We start from the raw sequence: 25,793 nt of genomic DNA, 5'->3' as shown, positions 1-25,793 counted from the left end.
CGGAGCGTGGGCAAACATTCGTTGCGGGCTGTTGCACATGCGGTGGCTGAGCGAAGGGTAGCAACGAGAGCTGGCATGCAACTTCCTCCCGAACGAAAGCTTTCACGTATGTCAGCAGTGCTGTCTGGTCAGAGATGGTGGCCAAACCAGCAATGTGTCCGTCACGCGATGAAGGGCGACGTGTCAAGGAGCGCTGCCTTCGTAGCTCCTCGTAGCTTTGGCATAGAGTGACGATGTCGGTCACGGACTGAGGATTTTTCGCAAGCAGCACGTTGAACGCATCGTCTTCAATCCCTTTCATGATATTTCTTATTTTGTCGGATTCTGACATCGTCGCGTTGACTCGTTTGCACAAGTCCAGAACATATTCAATGTAGCTGGTAAGTGATTCACCCGGCTGCTGTGCACGTTCTGGCAAACACGATTCCGCTCGCAGCTTGCGCACCGCAGGGTGACCAAGCACCGCCACCAAAGAAGTCTTGAACGAGGACCACGTCGGAAAATCGGTCTCATGGTTGCTGTACAAGAGACTGGCGACACCCGCGAGATAGAAGATAACATTGCTTAGCTTAGCCGGGTCGTCCCATTTGTTCTGACCGCTTACCCTTTCATACATTGTCAGCCAATCCTCCACGTCTGTTTCGTCCGCGCCGCTGAAGACGGCAGGGTCCCTGTGGCGAGGCACACTAGAGCACATGACAGACTGAGGAGGCGCTTGCTGGGATGGTGTAGGTGGCACTTGCTGGGATGCATCTTCTGGCATGGTTGAGCGAAGGGTACGGGATCGAAGCTCCGGGATTCACGCTGTAGGCAGAAGCACTCTCCACCACTTGTAAAGGCGTTTATTAGGCACCAGCCTTTTGGACCGACCGTTAGTTCAAGGCCCGAGATCTCAGCACGAGCGGCGCTTCTCGAGGAGAGCGCAGGAGGGATCGACCCACTAGAAAGGGCTGGAGAGCATGACCCACTATGGCGATCGTATCCTTCGTATACCACCTAATTATACCCAAGACAAGACTGATCGCACGCAAACCATAAACATTGCCTGGATGTCCATTAGATATTTCAGTTGGACATTCAATACCTCTATTAGATGTTCAAATAGATCTAGTTTACGTAAAATCTACGTAGGTGGTACTGTCAAAAGTCCTACTTTTTTACGTTGAAAAGATGTTATATGGATGTAAGTGCTGGACATTTGTTACATTGTTTGGATATTAGTTTTGAGCCGAAATACGTAATAAGTACGTTCCCAAGATGTAATTTTATACATTCCCCAGCATGTGCGGCAATCGTGTAGTGTCTTTTTCACGTGATAGAAAAATGATACCAGCCTTGAAACTTTGGTTCCACAGCAAAATTTTATTTTAGAACAAGCATTACACATAATAAAGTAACCTTTCATAGAAAAAATAGAACTAAAACAAACTGGCGCGTACATCCTCAAAGAGTATCTCAAGCTTTTATTCAGGATATGTTTAACAAAATGAAAGCTATGTTAAACAGCAAAAATGAGACCTATATCATACAGAATTTTAGGATATCGTTGCTTAGAAAATATAGAACTAGCTAAACCAGAGAAATAAATCCCTAAATCATGCCCTTGCAAAGTATACCTCAAGCTCTCGCTGAGGAATCCCTGTTATACCATAAATAAAATGCTGCTAAGACAATGGATGTAATATTGCAATATTGCAAGACAATATTGCATAAAAATACTAAGATGAACAGCAAGACCTGAAATGTCGAAGCGATGAATAGCATGAACTTCAACAAGAGTTCTTTTGAACACGCAACTCTTACATCTGGCAGCATAAAGCTCAATATTTTCTCAGATATATTTGTGACCTTGTCAAAATGCAGACAATTCATGTGCAAGTAAAACAAAATCAATAGATGTGCAAGTAAAATCTGCGAAATGTGACTAGAAAGTTGGTCGAAGCAAAATGCACAAAACCTGACTAGAAATACACAAACTACAATCTTCCAGGAGTGATGCACACATCTTCTGTGAGTAAAACATTAAACGCAATGCATGGTCCTTGTGATATCTGCAGAATGTTAGTAGAAATAAACAAATAAGTACAACCTTGTTTATATATTAGAATGAAATGAAAATTTAAAAATAATATTGTGCTGTCCAAGTTTATGTTGTTATTTATGAAGGCTGTATTAGCAATGATGACATCAATGGCAGCAGCACGCTGGCATGACAAATCTCGGCAGTTGCATAGCAAGCTGGGCACTTGATATAGAAAACGGCACAAAGGTGCCAAGAATGGTAGAAAAACATTTGAGCAGAGTAACCAGTTGGGCTTGCTGCTTGAACATCGTAGAAGGCCATGGTGCGGAACCGACGAAGACAGGAGAGGCACACAAAGAACAGACACAGCACTGACTTTCAGAAAGCTGATTCTTGTTGAAAGTCAACACTGTGTCTGTGTTCCTTGTTTTTGTTGGTTCCGCACTGTAGCCTTATATGAAGAAAAAACATGTTGACCCACATCTACTCTACAGGAACAGTAACACAACTCTACAATATGTGTACATACTGACATAGAAGTCTATGTGAAGACCAACTGTATGGATAAATTATGCAGTAGAGCTATTGGTTGAACTTAAGGCATATATATCATTTACAAAGTATACACTTGGCACAGCAGTGGAGCACATGGCACATTCGAGACCTGGTCAAGCATTTGACAATATTCGAGCACTTGGTAAATTGGAGATCCAATGGGGCACTTAGTATACTGTAGAAACGAAGAGCACTCGGCAAAGCAGCGGAGCACATAACACAGTACTGGAGCACTTGGTGACTTGGTAATGCACTTCACAAATGGAGACGCGATGGGACACTTTATATACTGGAGATGTGGAGAGCGCAAGGCAGAGTGGCGGAGCACATAACAGTACTAGAGCATTTGGCACATTGGTGACATCATAAAGCACTTGGCAGTATTGGACAACTCGGCACACTGGAGCTCGACGCCACGGGTAATCGGTGAAAGTACAGCAGGCCTAGGAGACCATGTCACACATGTCCGGGCTGTTCAGTGGCACAGCGCTGAAGAAAGCAAGGTCACTCTGGCAGCTAGATGCTGCGGGTGATAGGTAAAGGTGCAACAGGCCGAGGGAACCATGTCACACATATCCGGGCTGTTCAGTGGCACAGTCCTGCAGAAAGCATGGTCACGCAAGATCAAAGAATTCAACATAAAATGCCGAGAGCTAATAACTTTTAACACAGACTTTGGTGAGAAAAAAATCATATACCATTTGTAGATATTATGGATTTGTTGAAAAACATTGATACTTTAGGCTAAGATTTGCTCTCAATAAATTTTCTATATTCTTTCTACGTAAACATGAAGCGTAGGGAAAAATTTTAAGGGGGCTAAGGATTATGCAGTAAGCTATGGAATAGAGGAGTTTAGTGTGATGGCATAGAAAGATCGCTTCAGTGTATACGCCAAGGTATGTTATATTTCAGTTTCCCAAGATGACTGCAGAAGATTACGTGAAGTGATAAGTTTGAACATTAGCAAGGTGTACGGTGTGGATTCATTTAGAGCAACAATGACGCTAAAGATCATTAGGATAAATATTTGTCTAGCAGTGAACTTAGAGGTACGATATTTCTGGCTTTATATTTTTTGCTTTAAATGGCGGTTGTGGACATAACCCTAAAAGAACTCATAAGTATCATAGTGTCCTAAATAATATACCGCATAGTTTTTGTATCAACGAGCCTCCCAAAAACCTAAACTGGTTCTAGAAAACCTGTATAGTGCATTCAGGGTGGTTAGTGGCCTTGCCAGAATAGTTTTTTTTTTCAAAATCCGGTATCAAGTCAGTGGTATCGTGTCAGTACTTACATATACAGAGTGTTTCAAATTAGCTGCACAAAGTTTTTAAAAATTGCCTGTGGCACATAGCACAATTATAATCCTTGATCTAAACTACACGATGAGGTGGCCACTACTTCTGCAAGAAATCAGTATGCCTAACTGAATAAGTAACACAATTATCCTAATAAACCTTTTAATTGTTTTATGGCACATCTTTCAATCTACGAATTACAGCCGCCGAGTTCGCAAGGCATATGCACTTGCAACGAATTCTCAGGAGTGAACCAGTCTCGAAATATTAATTTTCAAAGTGTCCTACGAAATGCATGGGCGTTCCAGTGAACTTTAAAGGAAAATGCTGTTTTATGCATTGAAGCAAAGTTAACTGGAACGTCCATGCATTTCGTAGGACGCTGTGAAAATTAATATGGCACATTGCAGACGTGGTCAAGCATTTGACAATATTAGAGCACTTGGTAAAATGGAGACGCAAAGGGGCACTTGGTATACTGCAGAAATGGAGAGCACTCGGCACAGCGGCGGAGCACGTAACACAGTACTGGAGCACTTGGTGACTTGGACCACAGACCACCCTGAATAATGCACTATACAGGTTATCTAGAACCAGTCTTGGTTTTTGGGAGGCTGGTTGACACAAAAGCTATGCAGTATATAATTTAGGACACCATGATGCTTACGAGCTGGGCAGGCCATATAATGCGTAGGATGGATAACCGGTGGACCATTAGGGTTACAGATCGGATACCAAGAGAAGGGAAGCGCAGTCGAGGTCGGCAGAAAACCAGATGGGATGATGAAGTTAGGAAATTTGCAGGCGCAAGTTGGAATACGCTAGCGCAAGACAGGGGTAAATGGAGATCGCAGGGCGAAGCCTTCGTCCTGCAGTGGACAAAATAGGCTGATGATGATGATGCTTACGAGTTCTTTTTGTAGGGTTTAAATGTCCACAACCTCCATCTAAAGCAGAAAATATAAAGCCAGAAATCTCGTACCTCTAAGCTCACTGCTAGACGAATATTTATCCTAATGATCTTTAGCGTCTTTGTTGCTCCAGATGAATGCACACCGTACAGCTTGATAATATTTCCACTTGTCACTTCACGTAATCTTCTGCAGTCATCTTGCCAAACTGAAATATAACGTACCTTGGCATATACAGCGAAGCGATCTTTCTATGTCATCACACTAAACTCGTCCATTCCCGAGCTTACTGCACGATACTTAGCCCCCTTTAAATTTTTCCTTACGCTTCAAGTTTACGATGAAAGAATATAGTAAATAGGTGCTTCAAATGTACGGCTACACTCGACAGTGCCTAATGTAAATGATAATAAGTGTACGTTTTGCTAAGAAGCTTACAGTTATTTTGTTATAACTGTAGCAAAAATTACTGTTATTCAATGGTATCAATGAAGTTTACTACCTACCTGCCTACCCAATTGTATGACAGTTGCTTCCTCTTCAATACCGGTAGCTTGATTGCAAGCCTCACTCATGCTATCTTGCCCAGTCCGAAGAAATACCTCATTGCTGCTGCAGTTAACATGCAGAAAGTTTTTTTTTTTTTCAAATCTGCTTTCGTATCCTAGGAGTGTCTTTCATAGCTGGTTTCACATTTGCAATATGTTTAAACCATTGCGACACATATGAAGACACATTACCTTGGCAATGGCAGTTCTGTGCCTGGCAGAAGCGTGACGCTGCCACTCCCAAATGGCTGTTTCTACAGCAAACTCGCTGGTCTCATGGCCAGTCTGGACGGCACCTATGTTAAATAAAGATTTTTTCATTATATAAAAAGCATTCCAAATCAAACATATTTATTTATTGACACAGTAAGCAAATTACTACATCTCGAACTTCCTCACAGCAAAACTATTTTATCACCTCAACAACTCAGCCAACAAAAAAGATCACAAAAAATTTTGGCGGTGCTCCAAATGCTCTGATGTATAACAATGCAAAATATGCATGCTGCCACTCCAACCACGTTCCACCTACATATGCTCTTTTCATTATCAAACAGCAGATGCAAAACACGTAGCAGGTAAATTTGAAGTAGAAGCGTGCTCTAATTTCCTTTAAATTTATCAATGATATTTAAGCTAGTTTAAGGCTACACATACACATACCTCGACAGCCCCACGGGGGGGGGGGGGGGGGGAGTCTTCAGAAATGTTTTAGCATCTTTTGCAAGATTCCGGAAACACCCCTGTGCTCTAGGGACCTGTAGGTAATGTTACATTGTAGAGCTCACTTTGCAAGCGAAGCTGCGAAATTTGAGATGCTAGTGCTTTGGCTTCCTGCCCGTTCTGTGGTTTCCTGCACGTCACCGTTAAATACATTGGAAAACCGTTCTTCTGAATCCTCACCGGCTTCGGATAGACACGAGTCACCGAAAACCTCCGCATTACGATCTGAACAATCTGAACTGCTTACTGTCCAATCTGGGCCGGTATTTTGTAGCGATGCCTTATGCTTTATTTACTGGTCTTATCATCCACCACTCATGACGGCTGATACCGTTGATAACGTGAGCGGACCGTCGCTCTGACCACTGACCAAGCGCGAAAAGCGCGAAGAGGCATTAGCATCGGAAAGGCATCGCTACAAAATACCAGCCCTGAACAATGGCCTGTAGCCGCGCAACTGCTAACAGGCGTTGCGCTTACTGCATTGAAGCTAGGATACTCGCTTTAGGAGTAGCTCACTTGCGGTTCACTTTTGGGCACGCTACTGCTAGCCCGTCGCGAACGCTTACTGAGCTGCCGGTGTGCAAGGCTGTCGCCTGCCTCGACAGGCTGGCCAAGCGCTTCAAACAATTCGGCAACCTCGCGGCGTGCTCTGCTCTTAACATCTCTCAACATAGTGTTCATAATCAATACACATAAGCATGCTGGCTACGCTAACAAAAATTTACTTACCGTTACGAGACAAAGGGCTGCTGTTTCCACCGGAGCTCACATCGCGCCTTCTGTGCCGCCGCTTTCGATGGTGCGATAAACAGACGTTCAAAGCTTGCGGTTCGTAGTACGTACGACTTTCTGATCGGTGGGCACTCTGGAGGACGCCAGTGACGATCACGCAGCCCCAACCCCAACAGCACTTAAAAAAACTAATGCGAACACGCGACTTCAAGCTCACTCCGGCTCCGAGAAGAAGAATACACCGCCAAAGCAGGCAGAATGAAAACCCGAGACGTTGCGCCAGACTGCTTCCTGCCAATTCCTCTTTAAAATTGCTACTATATTTACGTTATTATTTTATAATATTAAATGCTATATTATGTAACAATAATTATACAAAAACGCAACGTTCACAAGGTTTTATCTTTAAAGTATAAACAAAAGGCCGTTGATAACTGTAGGCGCCATTTTGTTACGGACAATTTTCAGGATTGAGGCGCGAAATTTGAAATTTTACGTTCATTTGCTAGAAAAAGTAATTTCTTAGAAACAAGCAATTAACACAATACTAATACCGATTACTATACCTACATGTGCACCAACCAAAAATTATCGAATTGGGGTAGGCAAGAGATAAAGGCGAACTTTGGACGCAATGATTTATAGCGCGTCGAAACAAAAAGATTGCAATTATGTAATATTGTTTATATTTCAGGGAACTGTGACTTCTTGAGATTATTTAAACAATACAAAAGCAACAAAATAAACAACACAATCATATTAAAATAGTGCATGAGATATTAAAATAAAATAAAATAGCACAGCAATTATATAATTGAGATTTAGACAATGTCGTGTGCAATATTACGAGGCTGCGCGGGGAATATACTTACATTGTGGAGTGGATTGCAGATAAGCCTTGAAGGTCAATGATATTTATTAACACGACAGCGTTAAGGGCCCCGTGTCGCAGAAAATGCGGCGTTGGCGTCGGCGTCCGTGGCGGAGAAAATGATCCCGAACCACCCCGACCGCGCAGGCCCTCCGTGTGGCGCAAGGTGTTAGTGAACAAAAAGTTGCATTTCTCCACAGTAAAATCCGTCAGAAAAACCACAGCCTACAGCCATGGTGGCATCGGATTGTAATTTGAATGTACGAGAAAACAATTCTGTTACGAGGAAACGCAAACACAAACCCCTTTTCCAGCAATTCTACCATACCAACAGTGGTGCGCTCGGGTAGTTTACTTGCGAAAATCCTATCCAGATGTCGCTCGCATCCACGACAAGGTCAAATTGGGACTAAGCCTGCCTAATGCGTTTTGGACATGCGCGCGCGTCGGGGCAATAGCAAACAATTAATAAAAGAAGTAAAAAAGGTCCCAAGGCCTTCACATTTTAATATAAGACGACTTATATTGCCCCTGTAAGAACGTCTTCCCAGCAATTCATTTCTGTTTAAATGTGAAGCCTACTTTAAGGTGATTGGTGTAAGTTTGGTCTTTTAAGCTGGATGTCCCACATTCTGTGTTGCAGTGAAGCCTAGTCATAAAGAAAAATGCGATGCGAACGGGGCTCGATAACTCTATCGCGTTCCACTCTTAACGGCGAAACTTAAGCGTCCTCCATTTTTTTTCCTGCCCGAGATTTCAATATAGTTCTTATTTACTCAAACATCTCAGGCATTAAAATATATTGTAGCACTTCCTAATGTCGGGGTAAATCTATCGGTAATTTCATATCCCTAACTTCGGGCGAGTTAAATATTAATAATAATAATAATAACAATAACAATAAAAACCCAACAATAACAGTGCACACCACGTAAGCGCATACATACATACATTCATACATGCATCCTGCATACCTTCGAAATGTAGGAGGTATGGTTCAAGTGCTATGTGTACCAAATAATTTTATGGTGCCTGAATGATATCCTATGTACATCCATAGTACGTTATCTGGTAGTCTAACATTCATGTAGATAGTACATCTTATGGACATCCATGCGTTTCCTTATAAAAAAGGTACGTACTCGAGACGTAATATGTACGTCACCTCAAGACGTTGACGTTTGGATCAATTATAGACGTTGAAGAGAGGTTCGTGGTTCACAGGGACGTGGGTCTGTCCTTCCTGCGTATGTAGCCAACTGTAGTTTTATGAAGTGTTCACTAGATGGCGTAAGTCCGCAGCTCTGGTTGGCATGAAGACCGCTATGTATGTATGTATACGCATATATATATATATATATATATATATATAGGAAAATCAGAAGCACAACTTCGCGGTTATCTTAGGTTTATTATTTTCCCAACAGCTTCGGTCGGTGGATCGACCTTTTTTAAGGGATACAGGAAAATCTTGCAACAGTCTTTTTATATCTTCAGGTAGAGAAAGAAGGCGCCAAAAAAGGTGAGAAAGGAGAGATAGAGAGATATATAACAAAGTTGAACATGAAAAAAAAAAGGTTGGAGAGTTAAAGGAAAGACCCCAAGAGAGGACAAGGTCGCTGTTAAGCGTGTTTCACATGCACAATTGACGGACACGCCTGTCATGTTAAGTTGAACATGCAAAAAAAAAGAGAGAGAGATAGAGAGAGTTAAAGGAAAGACACCAAAACCTGGTCGTGCCAGACGAAGCGAAGGGCAAGGTCGCTGTTAAGCTGTTAAGTGTCTTAAACATGCACAATTGACGGACACGCCGGTCATGTCAAGTTGAGCATGCAAAAAAAAAAGAAGAGGGGGAGTTAAAGGAACGACACCAAGACCTGGTCGTGCCAGACGAAGCAAAGGGCAAGGTCGCTGTTAAGCGTCTTACACATGCACAATTGACGGACACGGCTGTCATGTTAAGTTGAGCATGCAAAAAAAAAAAGAGGGAGAGTTAAAGGAAAGACACCAAGACCTGGTCGCGCCAGACAAAGTAAAGGGCGAAAGACGAGAAACACGAAAGAAGAAGAAATAACCTGCAAATGTAGTAACAGCGTGGCGAAATCGGCATGAAATTGAAAAGCAAGGGCAAAACACGAGAAACACGAAAGAAGAAGAAGCAGCCTGCAAATATGACAGTAACAGCGGGGCGAAATCTGCATGAAATTGAAATTGAAAAGCAAGGGCAAAACACGAGAAACACGAAACAAGAAGAAATAACCTGCAAATATAATAGTAACAGCGTGGCAAAATAAGCATGAAATTAGAAAGCAAGGCACAATAATGTGGGTGGTTCGGTCCGCTCCCCCACTGGGGTAGTGGGCATTCTTTCGACATCACACACGTGTTCGGCTTGCCTATGCGGGGATTAAGTTCTGATTTTAGCTAATTTAACTTATGGACAAAGAAACGAGAGGTTTCCCATGTGTTCATTTATGCCGTGCGTGCTTGTTCTAAATTTGTGGATAAAATATGACTCTCTTTGTTCCCGTTCACGAGAAGAGCGGAAGCCTGACTGGAGAAGAGTGACACGTATTTTATCAAATGAATGCTCAGGCAGACTGATATGTTTTGAGAATGGGAGATGTGGTAGTGCGCGGGTGTGAGCTCTGTGGTTATTTAGACGGAGTCTGAACGCGGTTCCAGTCTGGCCTATATACTGTTGGTCGCAGACTTCACAATGGAGCATGTAGATCACATTGCTGCTGTCACAATTGAGAGGTTCCTTAATTTTGAATGCGAAATCAGAGGAAGTAGCCTTAGCAAGACAGGTTGAAGTCATGTGCTTACAGACCTTGTCGCGGGGTTTACCACAAGGTCTGCAGCCTGATTCTATGTTTTGAACCGTGGTTGTCCTAGCTCTGACAAAGATATCTCTTAGATTTCTTCCCCGGCGATAGACAACTCGGGGTGGCTCTGTGAAAATTGAAGACAAACGTGTGCTCTGCTGAATGATATTAAAGTGTTTGGCTAGGATGTTGTTCACGTGCGGTAATGTAGATGAGTAGGTGAGGATAAGGTTGGTTTGGTTTTTTGGATGGGGGGCTTTGAGCCCGTCAAAATTTCATTTCTGTCTAAGGCTTGTGCTCGGCTTGTAGCATCATCAACAATACGTTCCGGGTAGTGCTTCGCCACCAGGGCCGTTCTGAGTTCCTTTGCATGACATTGGAAGTCTTTCTCGTCAGAGCAGATGCGGCGGTATCGGTGGGCCTGTGAATACGGGATGGCTTTCTTGCAATGTTGTGGATGGCTACTTTTGAAATGAAGATATTGGTGGCGGTCTGTTGGCTTTTTATATAAGGTTGTGAATATGCGATTATCTTTAATTTGTACCGTGACATCAAGAAAGTTTACAGCTGATTTAGAATAGCTGTAAGTGAAAGCGATTGACGGATGAACTGAATTAAAATCTGCTACAAATTTAAGGAGACTTTTTTCGTCGTGGTGCCAAATAAAGAATATGTCGTCTAAGAACCTTTTGTAGATGAGCGGCTTCAAAGGTCTGGCCGCAAGAAAAGGTTCTTCAAGTGATGCCATAAAAATATTCGCATAATTAGGAGCCATCTTCGTGCCCATTGCCGTTCCGCTTATCTGGAGGAAGTGTTTCTCGTCAAATTCAAAGTTATTGTATCCTAGTACTAACCGCAGTAGCGTTGACAGCGTGTCCTCGTCTAGACTTACAGGCGTGTTTGCCTTCATGTAAGCGTTGACTGTCGCGCCAATGCCCTCTGCTTGTGGTATGTTTGTGTATAGGGATACTACATCCATTGTCACCAGGAAGCTTTCTTTGGGGATCTCTAGTCCAGTTATTGTGCGAAGAAATTGGTTTCTTCGCACAATAACCAATTTCTTCGCACAATAACTGGACTAGAGATCCCCAAAGAAAGCTTCCTGGTGACAATGGATGTAGTATCCCTATACACAAACATACCACAAGCAGAGGGCATTGGCGCGACAGTCAACGCTTACATGAAGGCAAACACGCCTGTAAGTCTAGACGAGGACACGCTGTCAACGCTACTGCGGTTAGTACTAGGATACAATAACTTTGAATTTGACGAGAAACACTTCCTCCAGATAAGCGGAACGGCAATGGGCACGAAGATGGCTCCTAATTATGCGAATATTTTTATGGCATCACTTGAAGAACCTTTTCTTGCGGCCAGACCTTTGAAGCCGCTCATCTACAAAAGGTTCTTAGACGACATATTCTTTATTTGGCACCACGACGAAAAAAGTCTCCTTAAATTTGTAGCAGATTTTAATTCAGTTCATCCGTCAATCGCTTTCACTTACAGCTATTCTAAGTCAGCTGTAAACTTTCTTGATGTCACGGTACAAATTAAAGATAATCGCATATTCACAACCTTATATAAAAAGCCAACAGACCGCCACCAATATCTTCATTTCAAAAGTAGCCATCCACAACATTGCAAGAAAGCCATCCCGTATTCACAGGCCCACCGATACCGCCGCATCTGCTCTGACGAGAAAGACTTCCAATGTCATGCAAAGGAACTCAGAACGGCCCTGGTGGCGAAGCACTACCCGCAACGTATTGTTGATGATGCTACAAGCCGAGCACAAGCCTTAGACAGAAATGAAATTTTGACGGGCTCAAAGCCCCGCCATCCGAAAAACCAAACCAACCTTATCCTCACCTACTCATCCACATTACCGCACGTGAACAACATCCTAGCCAAACACTTTAATATCATTCAGCAGAGCACACGTTTGTCTTCAATTTTCACAGAGCCACCCCGAGTTGTCTATCGCCGGGGAAGAAATCTAAGAGATATCCTCGTCAGAGCTAGGACAACCACGGTTCAAAACATAGACTCAGGCTGCAGACCTTGTGGTAAACCCCGCTGCAAGGTCTGTAAGCACATGACTTCAACCTGTCTTGCTAAGGCTACTTCCTCTGATTTCGCATTCAAAATTAAGGAACCTCTAAATTGTGACAGCAGCAATGTGATCTACATGCTCCATTGTGAAGTCTGCGACCAACAGTATATAGGCCAGACTGGAACCGCGTTCAGACTCCGTCTAAATAACCACAGAGCTCACACCCGCGCACTACCACATCTCCCATTCTCAAAACATATCAGTCTGCCTGAGCATTCATTTGATAAAATACGTGTCACTCTTCTCCAGTCAGGCTTCCGCTCTTCTCGTGAACGGGAACAAAGAGAGTCATATTTTATCCACAAATTTAGAACAATCACGCACGGCATAAATGAACACATGGGAAACCTCTCGTTTCTATGTCCATAAGTTAAATTAGCTAAAATCAGAACTTAATCCCCGCATAGGCAAGCCGAACACGTGTGTGATGTCGAAAGAATGCCCACTACCCCAGTGGGGGAGCGGACCGAACCACCCACATTATTGTGCCTTGCTTTTTAATTTCATGCTTATTTTGCCACGCTGTTACTATTATATTTGCAGGTTATTTCTTCTTGTTTCGTGTTTCTCGTGTTTTGCCCTTGCTTTTCAATTTCAATTTCATGCAGATTTCGCCACGCTGTTACTGTCATATTTGCAGGCTGCTTCTTCTTCTTTCGTGTTTCTCGTGTTGTGCCCTTGCTTTTCAATTTCGTGCCGATTTCGCCACGCTGTTACTACATTTGCAGGTTATTTCTTCTTCTTTCGTGTTTCTCGTCTTTCGCCCTTTACTTTGTCTGGCACGACCAGGTCTTGGTGTCTTTCCTTTAACTCTCCCTCTTTTTTTTTTTGCATGCTCAACTTAACATGACAGGCGTGTCCGTCAATTGTGCATGTGTAAGACGCTTAACAGCGACCTTGCCCTTTGCTTCGTCTGGCACGACCAGGTCTTGGTGTCTTTCCTTTAACTCCCCCTCTTCTTTTTTTTTTTGCATGCTCAACTTGACATGACAGGCGTGTCCGTCAATTGTGCATGTTTAAGACACTTAACAGCTTAACAGCGACCTTGCCCTTTGCTTCGTCTGGCACGACCAGGTCTTGGTGTCTTTCCTTTAACTCTCTCTCTCTCTCTCTTCTTTTTTTGCATGCTCAACTTAACATGACAGGCGTGTCCGTCAATTGTGCATGTGTAAGACGCTTAACAGCGACCTTGCCCTTTGCTTCGTCTGGCACGACCAGGTCTTGGTGTCTTTCCTTTAACTCCCCCTCTTCTTTTTTTTTCGCATGCTCAACTTGACATGACAGGCGTGTCCGTCAATTGTGCATGTTTAAGACACTTAACAGCTTAACAGCGACCTTGCCCTTTGCTTCGTCTGGCACGACCAGGTATTGGTGTCTTTCCTTTAACTCTCTCTCTCTCTCTCTTTTTTTGCATGTTCAACTTAACATGACAGGCGTGTCCGTCAATTGTGCATGTGAAACACGCTTAACAGCGACCTTGCCCTCTGCTTTGTCTGGCACGACCAGGTCTTGGGGTTTTTCCTTTAACTCTCCAACCTTTTTTTTCTTTTTTTTTCATGTTCAACTTTGTTATATATCTCTCTATCTCTCCTTTCTCACCTTTTTTTGGCGCCTTCTTTCTCTACCTGAAGATATAAAAAGACTGTTGCAAGATTTTCCTGTATCCCTTGAAAAAGGTCGGTTCACCGACCGAAACTGTTGGGAAAAAAATAATAAACCTAAGATAACCGCGAAGTTGTGCTTCTGATTTTCCTAAATACGCTTGGCCCATTGAAAAATCCACTTACTTATATATATATATATATATATATATATATATAGTATAACCGGAAGCCGACTTCCGCTTCCGGTTCCGCTTCCGTTTCCACTTCCGGTTCCGCTTCTGGAAGCCAGCTTCCGGCTTCCGGAGAACGCTTCCGCCGTTTTTCTCTCTCGTCCGTATCTAGGCGCGCTGCGGTGCACAAGGGCGTTCGTTCCCAAAGCGCGTTCTCTTTCTCTCGTTCCCGACGCGCTCTCTTTCTTTCTCGTCCGTAGCTAGGTGCGCTGCGGTGCACAAGGGCGCTCGTTCCCGACGCGCGGTCTCTTTCTCGTCCGTAGCTAGGGGCGCTGCATTGCACAAGGGCGTTCGTTCCCGACGCGCGCTCTCTTTATCTCTCGTCCGTAGCTGTGGTTTACCCGAATGATCTCCCGGTGCTTCGCCCACTCATCATCATTCACTTCGTCGATATGCTGTGATTTTTTTATCTGATCGGCTGAGGATAAACGAGGAGCAATCAGATTTGCGGAGGGTGTCAATGGGCCGTATAGACGCACTGTTGCGGTTAATTGGAAGCGGCTGGAAATCGCATTCCTGGTATGCCAAAAGAGTCAAATTTTTCGTCGGATGCGCGTAACGGTAGAACGCTGCCCTTGCACAGCTGCCGAATAAATGGAGAAGAGCATGGCGGTGTGTCAATTTAGTGTATTTGTCGTTTTACCGCCAAGCGGAGTGCGCGTCGCTCGAGTTTTAAACAGATTCGCACTTGCATATCTGCATCGACGCTGTTCTCCATATTGTGAGAGTGTATTAAATGGTAATGGGGTCTCGGAGTGGTCCGCAAGCGACAAATAAGCGCTGCCATAACCAACTCGAAATGCTCGCGAGCCTTTCTTGTGCCATCGGCCACGGAAGCGGCTATTTTTCCGGTGTTCGCCTTGAATACGACGCTCTCCTGTCTTGGCTCATGATGATCAATGGTGTTTCTGCGGGACTTGAAGTAAAGTGCAAGATAGCACGTAGGACAACAGAAGGAAACGAAGACATAACGCTTGCGGTTGCAATGAATTACTTAGTTTGCACTAAAGTTAATTCCAAGTGATCTTTCTAGCTATTACAGAATGTCATTTGGTGCTCAAAATCCCAAATATATGTTGCGCCTACTGATTGAGCCATTGGCAGTGCCAACATGCGTGAAAGAGATTCATAGAAGTGCGGCACCATACACAGTGGCACCTAATTTGCACCGCACTTGGTATGACGGTTGGTTTCAAAGCCTGTTTTCTAGCACTGCAGGCTGATGGAGCACTAAGCTTACCACAGACTAATTAGAGACCCAAGTTGGTTGAAAATGGCTTGTTAAAAGCAGAAAATGCCCTGAAATTGATTAAAGCTGACAGATAATGCTAATCACAATAAAAACGGCACAAATCGCCTTTCTGCAGAAGTCCTTCATTAAGTAATGGCTGTTGTATGAAACGAAGCTCTACAATAAAGCTACGTAACTTATCGAAAAAAATGTGAAATATCGGAAAAACGAAAGAAAGCTGCTGCAAAGGCACGTTCATAACGAAAGCGGGATGCATAAGCGGCCAAGCCGATTTTCAGCGCGGCGAGGCGGCGAGCGCACGGGCCTGTTCACACCAGACGGCTTGGCTAGAATCCCTATATAAGAAAAGTACCGTCATCCTTTGATCAACGCCGCTTAGCTCTCTGCTCTATCTCCGATTGGACGATGATAGCACGCGCTTTGGTTTCTTTATATTTTGTTTTTTCCTGCCTCAGAGCCTTGTTGAAAGTCACTCTGCGCAGCTGAAGTCTCCGGCGGCGGCGTGCACCCTGCCTGAAAGTTTCAACGTAGACTTTCTAGGGCCGCCACCGTCGACTTGCTTTCGCAAGCAAAAAATAAAGAAAAAAGCAAGCGCTTTAGGACAGGCGACGGCGGAGGGAAGAGTAGATGGCGCTACTTTTACTATATAGGTATTTTAGGCTTGCCTCGATGTCCGCGCCGCCTAGGAGGCGGGGCATCTAGCATGTTCGTGTCGCCATCTCGTGGCAGCGCTCGTCCGCCAGCGCGCGGATCTCACGCCGAGATACACCAGCGCGACCGTGTCTGGCGCTCTGATTAGCTGTGGCAAAGCGGATAGCTCCGGCGGACGGCAAAAAATCGCTCCGAGTGCGATCGGGCTGGCCGCCTCGTTTTCCTCCGGCTTTACCCGCCTGGCCAGGAGGTTTTGCCCGCTTTCCGCTTGCCCGCTTTGGCCGCTCCGCCTTCGGTGTGAACATGCCTTAAGACTTGTGTGCTGTAAACACATTAAGATGGTCAGCTTCAAGGGGAGCATGATTGGTCGTAACAAAAGATGGGCATGCTACATGGCTTGACTGTCAAAAACACTAAACTCACCGGTTGCTAACGGCTTCCGTCGCAAAACCTGAAGCACGCATTGCATTATCGATTTCATTTATGAATTCCTACAAAACCAGTGGTATTTTTTTCGCATGTTATTGTGTCTTATATTAAAAGAAATATTTATTTAATTTCAGATAGTGCAAAATACCGAATAGACATTTTTTTGGATACTAATACAACTAGTTTTATATAGATATATTTGATTCGTATTCGAAAGCTGAAATATTCGCCCACCCGTAATTTTGACCTAGGGGCGAGGTAATATGTGGCCCCATACAAGGCTCATCAAACGGACTGCTATCAAATCAAACATTGCTGCGGACTTTTAAGGAGGAAGAAAAAGTCAGTGGCGCCACCGAAGACATTTCGTGCTAGAGCAGGTCGTCGTTTTCTGGTTTAGCGCTGCTTGTCTGTTTGAGGTTATATTTAACATGTCCATCTCGCCTTCCCAATACAATTTATACTGACAAGAAATGTGTCACAACAAAAAGTTCTTTTTATCCTTGAAAAGCATTTACTAAGAGAAAATACTGCTGTGTGCTTCTGCTTACCGGTGAATTGATAAATATCTTATTGAATGCTTTTCGCATGTTTTCGTAAGTAAGTGGTATTGACGAACGCAGACATTAAACCAACGCGGGAAACCCATTGGAGGAGCAGGCTTGTGCCAAAACGGCGTCTGCAGACAGGGCTACGATTTAAGTAAGTTTATATCTAATTTTTTCATTAAACTGAGGTGCTCAGGAAATAAATGACTGAAATGTCAACGAGTTACTAATCGCATAATAGCGGCCACAATAAAAGTATCTCACATGTACTAGCATCAATATTTGCGAGATTTAAGATATATACAAGAGACCCCAGCTATCATGCACCATTTTTTCTAATCGACGCTTTAATGCATACAAAACCAAGTGCACGTTGTTAACGGGAACTAAAGAAACTTCCACGTGGTGCTTTTTGTGTTGCTCCAAAGTGATTTGTTTGTCATTATTATTATACTAACTTTCCAGCTATTATATTTCAGGTAGATACCTTCATACTATGTTAAAGATCACATTTAGCGGTGTCAGGAAAATGAAGAAGGTTCTCTTGAAAACTTAGAGGGCATAATCAAACCTGCCACTCAAGACCCTGTCTATAATTTTACACCTTAATCGCATCGAAGCGGTATTGGAGCGGCTCCGAGCAATCCGTCGTCGTGCCGAACGACCGGTATAGGCGCACTAAATCAATCTACGACTTGAGTAAGGCAAGAGGTCTGCAAAAGTTTCTGCGTCGCATCAGTGTACTCAGTCTCTAAGGCGGAAGTCTTAATGTGAGTCGCTTGATCCACGCAAGCTTCTATTACCAATATGGAGAATTGTCCGCGGCCTACGAACATTTCCACAGCAGCATCGCCCTTTCAAGAGCCTTGTATTCCACCAAGGTCGTGGCGAAATTGAAATAGCAGAATACTTCTGCGCGAGGGTTGCTGGCAAGGGGTCCGCGTTCCACGCGAGTAATCGAAGAAACGCGCCGATGTCAAAAGATTCCTGGATGGACAATTTGTCCTCTGTAGAAGAGCTTCAAGCATCTTTGGCAGCATGCAAACGTTCCTCATCACCTGGACCTGACGATGACACCTACATGGCTCTATGTAAGCTCGGTCAAAAAACTCGGCGTGCCCTTCTAATCGTATATACAACGACTCGTGATGCAACGGATTTGTTCCTCCTTCGTGGAAGTCCAGCCGCCTCATTCCTCTGCCCAAATCAGGTAAATCTCCCCTGGACCGGGCCTCCTAATGCCCATTCTACTTGCCAGCTGCTTTGGAAAGTTGATGGAGAGGATGCTACTGACTCGCCTAGAGTGGTACCTGGCGCATGCCGAGATATACCCTGATGCTATGACCAGCTTTCGGCGTGGACGGTCCTTTATAAATGACGTGATTGGCCTTGTCTCGTCTCTGCAGCAACAAAAAAGCCTAAAGAGATTATCTGTGGTGATGTTCTCGGACGGGAAAGGCGCATACGACAATGTATCGCATGAAGCTATTCTGGATGCATTGGGGAAAATTGGATTGGGGGGCTGTGTTTACCAATAAATTTAGTTATTTGAAGGGCACAACTCTCTTTGTACAGACAGAAGATGGTAGAACAACGCTCCATTGTAATTGTCGTGGTGTGCCTCAAGGTGGAGTCCTGAGCACCACTCTCTTTAATCTTGCGCTCATCGTCCTTGTTGATGTACTTCCGTGGTCCGCGCATCTGTCCATATACACAGGACACATCTGCATCTGGGCATCAGCGGTGACGCGGCTTCACGTACGTGCAAGGTTTCAGAGAGCGGCTACACTGACATAAAACAACCTTCAAGGACGGGGACTAGAGCTGTCATCCGAGAAGTCCTCGCTGGTTGCGTTCATGCACAAGGCGATGGGCCCATACGTCATTAAACGCAATGGACAGGCTATTAGTTATGAGAAGGCCCATCGCTTTCTGGGAGTAATAATAGATCGCGACCGTTCCTGGAGCCCTCAGATTGCCTACATGAAAACGAAACTCGCCATCATCCCCCACGGGCTAAGATTTCTTGCGGGAAAATCGTGGGGTGCATCTGTACGAGCAATACTTCAACTTTATTCTGCGCTTTTCCTCGGGTTCATGGGCTACAGCTTACCTGTGCCGGGCAGGACCCGAAGACCAAACGAACACGTTCTCCAGTCAATTCAAGCTAAAACACTGACCTTGCCTTGGCCTTCCGAGATGTGTATCTTCAGCAGCGACTCACACCCAATCACAACATATATTCGCGTTGATGCCTTAAAAAATCACATCAGGCAAAAGCCCAAATTCCATCACACCAGCTTGCTTCACTTCGTATTTCTAGGCCACACTCTGCGTTCAGCGACATTATTCCTTCGCACTATGCAGTGCTTTCCTCGAACTTCACGCCTGCAGCAAGACCATCATTACCGTTGTGGTGCCTACATCCCCTTGAAGCCCTCCTAACCATTCCTGGAATCCAAAAGAAAATACAGTGGTCATATATCGCCCTAAAACAAGCCACGCTACCGTTCCTGCATCCGAAACACAACGGACGCCTTCACATTTACACCGATGGCTCAGTTCCTTCGGCAAGCTCCGCAGGAGCAGTGGGTGTCCCTACGAAGTCCGTCACCAAAAAATTCAATACACTGCGTTTTACATCATCGACGGCTGCACAACTCGGCGCCCTCTGTGCTGCTCTGGAGTTCCTAATTGAAGAACCATCTCAGGCATGACCAATCTTCTCCGAATCCAAGGCCGCTCTCCAGTGCATTACGTTGCCATTTCGGCATGAACCGAGTAAACAATTAGTCGCTTACTTAAGATTTCTTCATCATCACGCAATAGAGAAAAAACACACGATACACACCATAGCGCATCATTGGATATCGGGCGATTGCGGTATCTACGGAAACGACCGTGTAGATAATTCCGCTCGATCTCATGATGGTCTCTACTGTGCAGCTATACCCCTACCCAGAACAGACGCAGCTACAGGGCTTCGTTCGCTCGCGCGTGAACTTACACTTGCACAATGGAACTCGACGGAATTTACTAAGGCGCATCTCCACAACTTGCATCCGAATCTACAGTTCCGTCTTCTGTCTGGAATATCTATTGCTGAGGGGACGCTTCTGTACCGCTTGTGGCTTGGCCTGGCCTTCACCGATGCTTACTCATTTCGGATATGAATGGCCAACAGCTCTATAGCAATAACTGTGGCTGCGAGGAAACAATCGCCCACCTTCTCTGTGAGTGTCCCCGATTTAGTGCGCCCAGGAAAGAATATTCAAGATTGTTAGGGAGGACTTGATAAACGCCCTTTGTCAGAGGAGAGGGTACTGGGACACTGGCCGAGACCATTCTCAGAACAGAATGCTTTTAAAGCGTTGTTACGCTTCTTGCGGTGGACTGGTCTTAGAGACAGACTTTAAGCAGTGCCATATTCTCCATTTCTTGTGCTCTTCTTTCCGTTATTTCTTGTAACATCTCTTTTCTATCATCTTTTATTCCCTTTGCAACCTTTCTCCAGCACAGGGTAGCCAGCCGTTCTGAGAACTGGCTAACTTCCCTGTCTTTCCATCGATTCCTCCTTCCTTCCTTGCTTGCTTAGAGCACACGTAAAAGCATCTATATTTATCATATGCGCCATATTACCCGTTCTCAATTCTCTCTACCTCAATTGGGGTTCAAATAGGAACCGGTAAAATACTAACTAAAAGCGAACCTGGTTGCAACTTGCACGCCGCGGCAGTGCTGCTCTCAAAAATTCTACGAACGAATTCCGCATGTAGAGTTCACTATTTTGGTCGTAAATAAGGCCGGCGTAATTTCTCCGAGGTACCAGCTACACTCTAACCCCCATTAGGGTTGGCCTCACGTGGCACATAAAATGTTGCGCTGCAATTTTATATTACCTTCGCTGCAATTTTACATTATATCTTAGCTTTGACACTTTGCTTAACTGTTTATAAAAATCTGGCATTGAGGCGCGACGCTCACCGCTCGCAGGAATTTTGCAGGCCACGCTAGGATTAATTGCCTGTCAATACGATGTTACTGGCAGTTGAGTCACACACTGTAACTTTTGACAGCGAAGCTGTTCAGGGCTCAGTCCCCGAGTATCGTGTCCGTGTGTAGAGAAAAACTATCATCACCCGCATTGGCTCGAGCATCGTCGTCTGTTTGAGCACACGGCCCCTCCTCCCTCTCGGCCGGCTCCGCTAATTGGCTTCTCTTGCCCCAGTCGACATTCTCTTATGCCGCGTTCCCCCCTGAGTCGAGTTGGGCCCGCCTGCGACGCTAGCGCGGCAAGTCTACTGGAAGCTGCGCCCGATTACAGTTGAGCCCGGCTGGGTGGCCAGCGAGGCAGGCGGCGTGCCTCGGCTGCGGATGCGCGCGCTTTCCCTCGCCCCTTCGGCTGCTCCGCTTGCGTCTATTGCCAGGGCCACAATGAGAAGGAAGGCGAGGAGGCCGCGGCGCGCCGGCCTCATGGCGGGGAAGAGATTGGCGGCTGCCACGCATGACTGTGCGTGTGTGTGCCTGCTCTCTCACTGCGGCGCATGCGCGCAGCTTTGCCGGATTCTGCCGCCTGTGCCACAGACTCTCTCCAGACTCTCGCCCTCCTCTCCCCTAAAAGTGGCGACAAGGGCGTTTAGCCGTACCGTGACGTGGCCATCGCTCTTATCAGTTGCCCTTACGACTCACGATGGCCAGGCCGTGTGCCGTTCGTTCGGAGGAACAAAGCAACGTTCGTTCGGAGGAACAACGCAACGAGCGACTGCGTGCCGAGAACCGCCAATGGGCACGCAAACGCCGCGAAAGAGCGTACGCAGCAGAACGTATTATTGACCAAAAAAGTTTACTGACCACGGAATCTCAGAAAACACTAAATAAAAGCACGAAAAAACCGTGCATCACAATGTTGTTCGTATATACCAGTAGAGGCCGGAAATGGGAATACCAGGCTGCGTTTTTAGGCTGCGAAGATATTCAGCTTTTTGCCAGATCCCTTGGTCCGTAAACTTCTTTTGGTCGATAATACGTCCAGTGGTTCAGAAGCCCTAGTCGAACAAGAGGTCGTTGGCCAAATACGCCTCGAACGATAGCAGAGCCGGCAATGTGATCGGCGCCGGTGGCCGCGCCGGAGGCGTTGCCAATGTGATGATGTGGCTAGTGGCGTGTGGCCGTGCCAAAACAAAGTGCGTGAAAAGCCAGCTTGAAGTGATGGTGATTGTATGGCAGCACCAAGAAGAGGATTGGTAATGATGATAATGGAAGAAGACCACCACGTGCCATGAACAAAAGAAGGGGCACGAGAGCACGCAGAGCGTGAGAGCGAGCGGCAGCCTCGAACGCAAGCTCGCAAAACGGCGGCTCCAGGCTCGGGTACCGCCGACCGAGTATCCTGCTACCGTGCGGACCTGGTCGGGGATTCAGTTCGTGCCTGGGCTCTCCTACGCACCAGCGGCCTGCTGTGATAGCGGCCTGGTGCAGTGCTTCCTGCTGGCCACCGGGGTGCCTGAGCTACCTGTCCGCCGACCGAGCCTGCCGTTCTAGCAGCCGAGGCGTTGCAGGTCAGGCATTACTGGCCAGTACAGCAGTGGACTGGTGCTCTACCGGCCTGCTGTTTTCTCCTGCTTCCACGTCGCGACAAGGAGCGGCGTGGTGCGACAAGGTGCGGCGCGACAGCAGCGACGTAGCCACAACAGCGCTCCACCATCACAACCACCGTCACGGGCACCGCAACGACGATGCATACGGGCGAATGCTAGGCACGTGTTTTATACGGAAGGACAACTTCCGAACTATAGTCCACGTACATGTGTCTGTAAATTGTCTCTATCGTGTTAGCGTGTCTGCTTAAAGTCTGTGTTTCGTGTAGCAAGCTCCCGTCTGCCGTGTCATTATTAAAGGATCCTGGGCCCAACTGGAAACCGGCGCGTTTGTCGTTGTTTCCTCATCACAGCCACCTACGCGCGGAACGATTTCCTTGGTGTAGCCCAGCGATACGAGATGCCGGTAGCGAACGATGCCATCGTCTCCGCTTGCGCCGACGCGTGTGCCGTCAAGGTGCGCGATGGTTCGGTGGTCCCCGTCGTGTACATTCCACCCGCGACGCCCAAGAGAGACATTAAAGTATTCATGATAGACCTCTTTGGATGGGTTATCTTCGACGACGAAGCATATATCGTAATGACGGGAGACATCAAAGTTGACATTGCACGCCCGGATGGAAAGTGGTGCACTTCGTTTATGCTCGACCGCTTCGCGTTGACGTCTGTGAACGAACCAACGGTACCAGCTACAACACACCGGACATGTAAAGACGTCGTGCACATGTTTATGAAGAACGTGCCTAGCGTTGCCGTACATCCTATGGCGGTGTAAGACAGCGACCATAATGCCATGGTTACTGTGGTTACTAAATAAATGAGAACCACCGGGTCATATATATTTCTCATTCTTTAATAGTTCAAATAACCAATTACACCATCACATCTTAATAGTTATGATTGAAAATGCATAATTCCCACCATAGTACAAGTTTGCTCGTCTTCCACCTCCACCACAGTGGAAGAGTGGAAACTTTTTTTCATCATCTTTAAGATAGGTGCTGCACCGGCACGGAAGTGGGGCATGGGATTTTTTTCTATATTATGGCCTTTATTTCAAAGCTGAAAACAAGAATCACGCTTGAAGTAGCCACGGCACAACATTCAAATTGTGCTTCTCAAATATACTCTGATATATGGTCTCTACAATAATGAAGCAAGTATATAATTTAAAGCTTGTTAGGCATTAATTAGGGACAATTTAGATGGAACCAGTCTGAGAACCTGATGCGTATTCGAGTTTATGTCAAAGTACTCAGTTTGTTTCTGCCGCATTGAGAATTTCGTTTTGTTATTCTTGTTCCTTGATATCTCGGCCACTCAGTAATTTGAAATGTGTAATGCTCTATCGTCCCCAATTTCGCCCAACGACTGTGTTTTGAAGTACTTGAAAAAAATAAATGCATCCCCAAAATTCAGTCAAGCAGCAGCTATCACAAGATTGGTTACAATTATCTCCGATGATCAATTACTTCTTTTGAGTTGACCTATAGTAACCTTTCAAAACTTTCATGTTCAGTGAGAAGCAAACTTCAGCACAACCGAACGGTACCATCACCACTCTCTTTTGAGCTAGTTCATCGTGGCTGCAGTGCCTGGAACTGCGCTTGCGCCGTGAGGATTTGATAGCAACGTTTCAGTCTATTAGCAAACCTTTCTGGCATTAACCGAGCCCTGGAATGCGCCTTCAAGACTTCGTAGCAGCTTTCTGTCATGCAGGCTCTTTTGGCAGACCCAGTGGCTTCTATAATTTGCTAAGGCAAAAGAGGCGCATTGCTTCAAGCGTCTACATCGTTGTCTGTGAGGCAGAAATCCATGACGACAGAGACGGGCTTGTCGCCTAAGAAAAAGTATGCGGTCACAATAGATCATGCGAGGGTCTGAAGCTTTCCTTAATGTTCTGTGTGAGAGACATTTACCTACACTGTCGTGCAGCAGCCAGAAACTGCTGACACCTCACCCCGACGCGTCGCGTTGAAGGGGACTATGACAGGAACGTGTCTAATGCGATATAACAATGCGTGGACTGCGCCCACTTTGTAGATATCCGTCTGGAGAATGCTGTGGACCGATCCTAAACGTAGTGCAGACTGATAACCCTGTCCCATGAGAAGGTTTACTCTCATTCGCATCTAATTACATCTTCACTTATTGTGATTAGTAGGCTGCGTCATGGGGATATCTTATGTCATTAGAGGAAAACAAGTTCCGTAAAAAAATTTGTTCGCTGAACTCATTCCAGTGCCTCTCTGTACCAAATAATATTCTGGTCGAAGAACGATTGTGAACAAATGAAATAATAAAAAGTGAGAAATTCACTATTACAATTATTTTGTTTTCGTTTTTAAATCTCTCGCTTCTTGAAAAAAAAACATTCAACTTATTCGTTTTTAAATGCTAGAGAATTGTAGTTGCTGGCAACGTTGCAAAAAAAAAAAAAAGCTATCGGCTGCGTTAAGCGCCAAGTTATATATATGTGCAAGTGGCGCGAGCACAAAAGCGTATTATATGATTTTTGAGGGCGTAGACAATCACTTCTACGAAATCAGCTTTTCCTAACAACGCATATATTTATGAACATTTTGCATATATCCGGCTACTGTTTCTGGGCCTTCTATTCTACTCAGCACTGCGTTTACCATCGCCTGTAGATGGCATTATCTCCTCTCGTGTAGCAGCACACGTTATCTTCGCAGACTTCCCCGACTTTGTAGACACCTTAGCAAAACCTTAATGCGAATTGACCACGCGTGGGATAGTAAACGCGATGTGGCCAGTTTGTAAGAGGTACGAGGCGCATAAATGTCACTTTGATAAATTAGAGTATGCCACGTGGCTCGCGACGCACGCGCACACAGCTCTCAATAC

General features: G+C 45.3%; 1 protein-coding gene across 5 annotated transcripts in view; it reads left to right on the top strand.

Annotated features, from left to right (window-relative positions):
- LOC119465322 (uncharacterized) overlaps window positions 1-25,793 on the top strand; it is a 95,936-nt gene that overhangs the window by 46,493 nt on the left and 23,650 nt on the right. For 2 of the 5 annotated variants that reach the window (XM_049656347.1, XM_037726125.2), the window contains exon 7: window positions 17,404-17,482. The exons of the other annotated variants lie outside the window; for them this stretch is intronic. In XM_049656347.1, coding sequence (XP_049512304.1) covers window positions 17,404-17,482 — 79 coding nt within the window. The remainder of the gene's footprint in view (window positions 1-17,403; window positions 17,483-25,793) is intronic. 5 annotated transcript variants of the gene reach the window in all.

Source organism: Dermacentor silvarum, chromosome 9, assembly GCF_013339745.2.
Source record: "Dermacentor silvarum isolate Dsil-2018 chromosome 9, BIME_Dsil_1.4, whole genome shotgun sequence".
Lineage (NCBI taxonomy): Eukaryota > Metazoa > Arthropoda > Arachnida > Ixodida > Ixodidae > Dermacentor > Dermacentor silvarum.
Note: the sequence above shows the minus strand (reverse complement) of the source record. Positions and strands in the feature narration are given on the sequence as shown.